The sequence below is a fragment of the Lissotriton vulgaris genome, chromosome 7 (genome assembly GCF_964263255.1).
Source record: "Lissotriton vulgaris chromosome 7, aLisVul1.2, whole genome shotgun sequence".
NCBI lineage: Eukaryota > Metazoa > Chordata > Amphibia > Caudata > Salamandridae > Lissotriton > Lissotriton vulgaris.
Window position 1 is genome coordinate 1,414,866,630 of NC_141695.1, and position 9,447 is coordinate 1,414,876,076.

Here is a 9,447-nt window from a genome sequence, read left to right on the forward strand (position 1 = left end):
TTCTGTGATGTTCCTCTTATAACTGTAGTTTTGAAGAACTTCATACAAACATGTGTTCTCAAGGTGAGTACTTCTATTTGGATAGTATGTATCCAACATATTTGTCTTCAAAATATCTGTACTGTTTGGTTCTTTTTCCGCCAAATATTCAATTTCTTGTACAGATTTCAAAACTCGGTTTCGTGTGGCAGCAAGACCAAGACTCACCCAAATGATTGTTCTTGATTTGGCATAGAGACTTGCTGATGATAACCGATCAGAACATTCATATGCTCCAATTTCTCGATGCGACAACATCTTCAGACTGAAACTGTATAATTTCTTGCTTAGACTCTTTTCATGTGAAATGTCCTCCCACATTTCCTTCAGTTCTGTCTTTTCTTTTTTGGTGATGTAAGATGTCACATATCGAGCCACAGCAATAGAGTTGTCAGCAACGAACTGAATATCCATGTTAGCATTCCACATGGACAAAATCACTGGGTTGTAATCGTTGATGTACTTAGATTCTTCATTTCTTTTCAAATTATATGTGTTTTTGGGAGATTTTCTCGTCACAGTATGTCGTAGAGATGACATCAAATTATTTACTCTTCCCTTAGAAATCACTGGTCGAGGAAATGCAAAACGACATTTCGTGTAGTACTTTTCCTTGTTTTTAAATTTTCGACGACAGTACTTTCCACAACGATGAGATTGAAAACGTAAAACTTGTTGCCTTAAATTGTTTTCTTCAGTAGATTTTGGAACAGCACATGTTGAATACTCTTCAATGAAACTCATCACTGTTTCATCTGAATCTGTTCCAAATTTGGGTGCATCTTTAATCCACAACAACATATGTATATGAGGAGCACCTCTCGCTTGATATTCCTTCCTCCAAAAGAAATCCAAAACCTCTCCAAGGGGAGGATTTTTTTTGTTGGTAATAAAAGACATCATAGCTTCAAATCTATGATTAAAATATCTGCAAACATTCACTGGATCTAAAGAACACAGTTCTCCTGGTGTTTTCAATTCTATATTTGGTATGTTTTCATTTGCCTCTCGTAGAAATTGAAGTAAATCGTCCCATGCATACTCAGCACAGCTAAGAGTGAGGAACCATGTAGGAGTTCCTAAGTTTCTTAGCATACATTTCAATTCTCCATGACGACGAAACCAATACTCATTGGTTCCACGTTGACATGCCATGAGATTGATTAGCTGAGATTCCAAAATACTGTCTTGCAGATTAACTTTCTCCATAAAGTCCCTTGCACATACATTTTGCAAATGAGGTCCACTTTTTAATATATGATTAACTGCATAAGAAAGCCCAGACAAATCACTTTCAAACAGTAGATGAAATAAATATGGAATGCATTGACGAAACCTTGGATCTTCTGCATATAATCTTAGAGTCCGGTATTCAGCTGCAGGAATTTGAACTGGTCGATCATCATATCGTCCACCACAACCTGTTGGAAATAATTGTGGAAAACAACGAGCTTCCAAACTTTCTTCCCATACACTAATGGGACTTCCTTTTGCTGCCTTCATTTGAAACAAGTCAATTGCATTTCCCATTACTTCTTTGGAATGCAAAGGATGAACAGTATAATGTTCATATATTTCTTCAGTTCTAGACACATCAACTTTTTCAATTTGACCAACTGAAGAATCACTATCTTCTTCTGTAGCTGTTTCCTCAACTCCAACACTTACATGTTTGTAGTACTCATTGTTTTTAACTAAATACAACGTTGCCTTCTTGACTTTTTTAACATCCACTAAATCTTGCCAAATTTTCTTACTCTTTGTTGGAACCCCATTAACTAGAATAACTAAAGGATCTTCTTCTGCTCTTTCTACACCAATTGTATTAATATTTTTCTTTACATCTAGAGGCAAATAAACAACTCTTCCCTTTAATCCTCTCAGTAAATCTGATGGAGGCAATTTCCCTGTCTTAGGCTCCATGCGTACAATAGCCTGAAAAGGATGGACACATTGAATCAAAATAGATTCATAAGTATTTAGATCCATCAATTCAGAAGGAATATCTATCAACTGAAGATTATTATAAACTGCTCTTGCAGGCATTCTATTTTCATTTAATTTTTTCAAACAATAAGTGCAAATACGCTGATCCAAACTCAAATCAAAAGAATTCTCCACCAACAAATAACTTACAAAATCCTCCCATTCACTATTATTTTCCAATTCACTTTTTGCATATAAATCAACTAACCTAGTCTGAATTTTATAATGAGTCCGTCGACAACACACACAAGTTACATTAGGCCTCTCACTTGATTTCACCTTAAACTTGATAATTTCCTCATCAAACTTTTCAATACTTGAAATTTGTCCATTATCTTCTGCATTACCATCCATTACTATATCTATTTCTACACTGTCCTCTTTGTTCCCAAAATAACAAAACTCAATTTCTTCACAAATAGTCTTCACATCCACTTCAGATCCATGCAAAAGAGCACTATTTAACTGTTTAAGCTTAAGTGCAGGACTTTTTGCATAATACAACTTCCTCACTAATTTCCTTACGTTATTATGATGCACTGCTAACATCCTAAAATGATGAAAAACACTCCGACAAACTTTTCTAGAAAGACATGCTAGTGAATGCCCTTGCAAACCTGTGCTTTCTCTCACTCTGCAAGGATCTAACTCTTGCAGGATCTTCATTTTTTGTTTGAGACTTTTTTTACTATATGTACGTAAGAAATTTCGAAGCAAATCAATTGATTCCTGTCGCACACTACAAATACTACTGCATTTCCATGTGTACACTGGACCCTTAGTACGTCTCCCTAAAACTTCATCAGCTAACACCTCTTCTGCATCTCTAGGTACAAGTTTCTCTTTTTCCATCACACAACTATCTTTCACCTCATAGGCACGACCACTGGTGTCAACCGCATGCACCAAATCATTTTCCTGAAAGTAACTCTCCTCATTAAAAAAAGGCTCAGAACTTGAACTATGCATCCATTCACCAGAAAATACTTCACAAAAATTACTCCGATTAATAATTCTTTTCCATCTACTGTTCGATTTGAAAACATCCATTGCCTTATTAAGTATCCTAATTCTATTGATTATTAAAATAAATAATTTTTTCTTAACTTCAAAAGCCTGATCAACAATCTTTTCTACACTTTTCTTTTTCTTGTAAAAAGCAGCTTTTAGTTTAATTTTCTTTTCATTTTTTAGCAAATTTAAAACTACCCTATTGCGAAACATTCGCCTACGAATGTCCCTAAAAACATTTACTCTTCTATTGCTAACCATTCTCTTCTCTCCTGGTCCAATGGAAACATTTTTTGTGGGCTTCTCTTTCCTTTTTAGATTTGTTGACTTTTTCTGTATATTCACATTAGCAATTTCATTTTTTTTCCTACGACATATGTTACGAAGAAAAGACTTAATTGGCTTACCAGAAGCTTTTCTGGTGTTTTTTGAAGTAGTTGTTGAAGAGGATTCCATAAACTCTGTTGTTGATGTTCTCCTTTTCCGTATGGTATTTTTGATATTTCTTTGCCTTGAAGGCATTTTTGCTTGCTTTTCAGAAGTTGATTTGAATCTGTTGTTCTGTTAAAAAAACACATGAAAGACCACTATTAGCAAACAACAAAGTAATGTTAAAAAGCAAACAATATAAACAATAAATTGCAACATATTTAAGTTTATACAATAGCAACTCATGGCTTTATTTTTAAAGGCCTTGCGCCACCAGTGCGTCACTTATTACCCATGTTTAAAGTCAAGCATCAGCTGCACATGCCATTCATAAATAAGGGCCAAATGCAAATACCAATCAATTGCACCCAAAAATCGATTTTTCAATAACATGTAAGAAACACTGCGCAAAACCTAAGTACAACCACTCAATATCATCAAACAAAGTCAGGGTCTGATTTATAAAGGCCTTGCGCCACCAGTGCGTCACTTATTACCCATGTTTAAAGTCTTGCATCGGCTGCACATGGCAATCATAAATAAGGGCCAAATACATATACCAATCAATTGCACCCAAAAATCGATTTTTGAATAACATGTAAGAAACACTGCACAGAACCTATGTACAACCAATCAATATCATCAAACAAAGTCAGGGCCTTATTTATGAAAGCCTTGCGCCACCAGTGCGTCACTTATTACCCATGTTTAAAGTCATGCATCAGCTGCACATGGCAATCATAAATAAGGGCCAAATACATATACCAATCAATTGCACCCAAAAATCGATTTTTGAATAACATGTAAGAAACACTGTGCAGAACCTATGTACAACCAATCAATATCATCAAACAAAGTCAGAGCCTTATTTATGAAAGCCTTGCGCCACCAGTGCGTCACTTATTACCCATGTTTAAAGTCATGCATCAGCTGCACATGGCAATCATAAATAAGTGCCAAATACATATACCAATCAATTGCACCCCAAAATCGATTTTTGAATAACATGTAAGGAACACTGCACAGAACCTAAGTACAACCACTCAATATCATCAAACAAAGTCAGGCCTTATTTATGAAAGCCTTGCGCCACCAGTGCGTCACTTATTACCCATGTTTAAAGTCATGCATCAGTTGCACATGGCAATCATAAATTAGGGCAAAATACATATACTAATCAATTGCACCCAAAAATCAATTTTACAATAACATGTAAGAAACACGGCGCAGAACCTAAGTACAACCAATCAATATCATCAAACAAAGTCAGGGCCTTATTTATGAAAGCCTTGCGCCACCAGTGCGTCACTTATTACCCATGTTTAAAGTCATGCATCAGCTGCACATGGCATTCATAAATAAGGGCCAAATACATATACCAATCAATTGCACCCAAAAATCGATTTTTCAATAACATGTAAGAAGCACTGTGCAGAACCTATGTACAACCAATCAATATCATCAAACAAAGTCAGAGCCTTATTTATGAAAGCCTTGCGCCACCAGTGCGTCACTTATTACCCATGTTTAAAGTCATGCATCAGCTGCACATGGCAATCATAAATAAGGACCAAATACATATACCAATCAATTGCACCCAAAAATCGATTTTTGTTTAACATGTAAGAAGCACTGTGCAGAACCTATGTACAACCAATCAATATCATCAAACAAAGTCAGAGCCTTATTTATGAAAGCCTTGCACCACCAGTGCGTCACTTATTACCCATGTTTAAAGTCATGCATCAGCTGCACATGGCAATCATAAATAAGGGCCAAATACATATACCAATCAATTGCACCCAAAAATCGATTTTTGAATAACATGTAAGGAACACTGCACAGAACCTAAGTACAACTACTCAATATCATCAAACAAAGTCAGGCCTTATTTATGAAAGCCTTGCGCCACCAGTGCGTCACTTATTACCCATGTTTAAAGTCATGCATCAGTTGCACATGGCAATCATAAATTAGGGCAAAATACATATACTAATCAATTGCACCCAAAAATCGATTTTTCAATAACATGTAAGGAACACGGCGCAGAACCTAAGTACAACCAATCAATATCATCAAACAAAGTCAGGGCCTTATTTATGAAAGCCTTGCGCCACCAGTGCGTCACTTATTACCCATGTTTAAAGTCATGCATCAGCTGCACATGGCAATCATAAATAAGGGCCAAATACATATACCAATCAATTGCACCCAAAAATCGATTTTTGAATAACATGTAAGGAACACTGCACAGAACCTAAGTACAACCACTCAATATCATCAAACAAAGTCAGGCCTTATTTATGAAAGCCTTGCGCCACCAGTGCATCACTTATTACCCATGTTTAAAGTCATGCATCAGTTGCACATGGCAATCATAAATTAGGGCAAAATACATATACTAATCAATTGCACCCAAAAATCGATTTTTCAATAACATGTAAGGAACACGGCGCAGAACCTATGTACAACCAATCAATATCATCAAACAAAGTCAGGGCCTTATTTATGAAAGCCTTGCGCCACCAGTGCGTCACTTATTACCCATGTTTAAAGTCATGCATCAGCTGCACATGGCATTCATAAATAAGGGCCAAATACATATACCAATCAATTGCACCCAAAAATCGAATTTTGAATAACATGTAAGGAACTCTGCACAGAACCTAAGTACAACCACTCAATATCATCAAACAAAGTCAGGGTCTTATTTATGAAAGCCTTGCGCCACCAGTGCGTCACTTATTACCCATGTTTAAAGTCATGCATCAGCTGCACATGGCATTCATAAATAAGGGCCAAATACATATACCAATCAATTGCACCCAAAAATCGATTTTTGAATAACATGTAAGGAACACTGCACAGAACCTAAGTACAACCACTCAATATCATCAAACAAAGTCAGGCCTTATTTATGAAAGCCTTGCGCCACCAGTGCGTCACTTATTACCCATGTTTAAAGTCATGCATCAGCTGCACATGGCAATCATAAATTAGGGCAAAATACATATACCAATCAATTGCACCCAAAAATCGATTTTTGAATAACATGTAAGGAACACTGCACAGAACCTAAGTACAACCAATCAATATCATCAAACAAAGTCAGGGCCTTATTTATGAAAGCCTTGCGCCACCAGTGCGTCACTTATTACCCATGTTTAAAGTCATGCATCAGTTGCACATGGCAATCATAAATTAGGGCAAAATACATATACTAATCAATTGCACCCAAAAATCGATTTTTCAATAACATGTAAGAAACACTGCGCAGAACCTAAGTACAACCAATCAATATCATCAAACAAAGTCAGGGCCTTATTTATGAAAGCCTTGCGCCACCAGTGCGTCACTTATTACCCATGTTTAAAGTCATGCATCAGCTGCACATGGCATTCATAAATAAGGGCCAAATACATATACCAATCAATTGCACCCAAAAATCGATTTTTGTTTAACATGTAAGAAGCACTGTGCAGAACCTATGTACAACCAATCAATATCATCAAACAAAGTCAGAGCCTTATTTATGAAAGCCTTGCACCACCAGTGCGTCACTTATTACCCATGTTTAAAGTCATGCATCAGCTGCACATGGCAATCATAAATAAGGGCCAAATACATATACCAATCAATTGCACCCAAAAATCGATTTTTGAATAACATGTAAGGAACACTGCACAGAACCTAAGTACAACCACTCAATATCATCAAACAAAGTCAGGCCTTATTTATGAAAGCCTTGCGCCACCAGTGCGTCACTTATTACCCATGTTTAAAGTCATGCATCAGTTGCACATGGCAATCATAAATTAGGGCAAAATACATATACTAATCAATTGCACCCAAAAATCGATTTTTCAATAACATGTAAGGAACACGGCGCAGAACCTAAGTACAACCAATCAATATCATCAAACAAAGTCAGGGCCTTATTTATGAAAGCCTTGCGCCACCAGTGCGTCACTTATTACCCATGTTTAAAGTCATGCATCAGCTGCACATGGCAATCATAAATAAGGACCAAATACATATACCAATCAATTGCACCCAAAAATCGATTTTTGAATAACATGTAAGGAACACTGCACAGAACCTAAGTACAACCACTCAATATCATCAAACAAAGTCAGGCCTTATTTATGAAAGCCTTGCGCCACCAGTGCGTCACTTATTACCCATGTTTAAAGTCATGCATCAGTTGCACATGGCAATCATAAATTAGGGCAAAATACATATACTAATCAATTGCACCCAAAAATCGATTTTTCAATAACATGTAAGGAACACGGCGCAGAACCTATGTACAACCAATCAATATCATCAAACAAAGTCAGGGCCTTATTTATGAAAGCCTTGCGCCACCAGTGCGTCACTTATTACCCATGTTTAAAGTCATGCATCAGCTGCACATGGCATTCATAAATAAGGGCCAAATACATATACCAATCAATTGCACCCAAAAATCGATTTTTAAATAACATGTAAGGAACACTGCACAGAACCTAAGTACAACCACTCAATATCATCAAACAAAGTCAGGGCCTTATTTATGAAAGCCTTGCGCCACCAGTGCGTCACTTATTACCCATGTTTAAAGTCATGCATCAGCTGCACATGGCATTCATAAATAAGGGCCAAATACATATACCAATCAATTGCACCCAAAAATCGATTTTTCAATAACATGTAAGAAACACTGCACAGAACCTAACTAAAACCACTCAATCTCATCAAACAAAATCAGGGCCTCATTTATAAAAGCCTGGCGCCACCAGTGCATCACTTATTACCCATGTTTAAAGTCATGCATCAACTGCACATGGCAATCATAAAAAAGGCCAAATAAAAATACCATTCATTTGCACCCAAAATCGATTTTTAAATAACATGTAAAAAACACTGCGCAGGACTTATATACTAACATACAATTTCACTTCTAAAACATAACTATCTGCTTCCAAATATTCTCCATAGAGAAAATAAATCTCTATCTAAATTAAATGAATCATTACTTACCTTTAGAAATGCTTTTGGAGATTGAAAACAGTGTCAGACACACACACCAATTTTTCTTTAGCAGAGGAAAAGGTGTGCTCTCAATACACTGAAACCAAGACTGGCATAGAAAATCTCTATCTTTGTACACATATGCCTTAATTCAACCAATGAAAACTCTTCCCTCACTATTTTCAAACCAACACCCATCCCCCTCTCAAACCTTTCTATCTGTTACCATAGCAACTCCCTCCTAACTGAACTCTAAGGTTCAAAAGTTTATCTTACAATGTTGCAAATTAACTCAGCAAGGATGTTTGACCTGTGAATACAGCAGCCTATACAGGGTATTTTTGCTTTTGGTGATTTTTTTTAAACCATTCAAATTGCTTCTTTCACACAACATAACCATACACCCTAACTTTCAGTTTTCAACTATCTGAATCCACCAATCATTGCTAGTGATTCAAGAGCACAGAAACTCCACAATTATTTTTTTGTGAACTCCTACTGTTCCAACTGCCATTTCATTCCCACACTTCATCTGACTGGACCAGAACCTTCTCACATCATGTACTCTGTTTGGGTTATTGGACATAGCTACATCCACTGGGCTCAAAGGTATGCAGCTAGCAGAAATTTTCATAACCTTGATTTATCAAATGTGGAAATCAAGTGGATTGGCCACAGAGGATTAAAATGTCACCAATTGATACCATTGGTGAAAACCTTTTTGCATCTGCCAGAACCTGACCTTATAATTGTGCACTGTGGTGGAAACGATCTAGGCACATTAACTGGGGTAGGTCTGGAAATGCTATTAAAGGACACCTTTCATCAATTGATGATACTTTTTCCCCACACTGCCTTGGTATATTCCAATATATGCCAAAGACAGAAATGGAACTGGTCCAACCAATTTGGTCCACAATTTGAGAAAGCACGGAAACATGTAAATAAATCTGTTTCTGCTTACATGAG

General features: G+C 36.6%; 1 protein-coding gene across 1 annotated transcript in view; it reads right to left on the reverse strand.

Annotated features, from left to right (window-relative positions):
* LOC147705750 (uncharacterized) overlaps positions 1-8,592 on the reverse strand; it is a 68,172-nt gene extending 59,580 nt beyond the window's left edge. Inside the window, exons 1-2 of the mRNA XM_086929557.1 lie at positions 8,488-8,592; positions 123-3,597 (exon numbers count right to left, since the gene is read on the reverse strand). Of these exons, the coding sequence (XP_086785683.1) occupies positions 123-3,558 (3,436 nt within the window). The 5' untranslated portion in view covers positions 3,559-3,597; positions 8,488-8,592. The remainder of the gene's footprint in view (positions 1-122; positions 3,598-8,487) is intronic.
* Between the last annotated feature and the right edge of the window lie 855 nt (positions 8,593-9,447).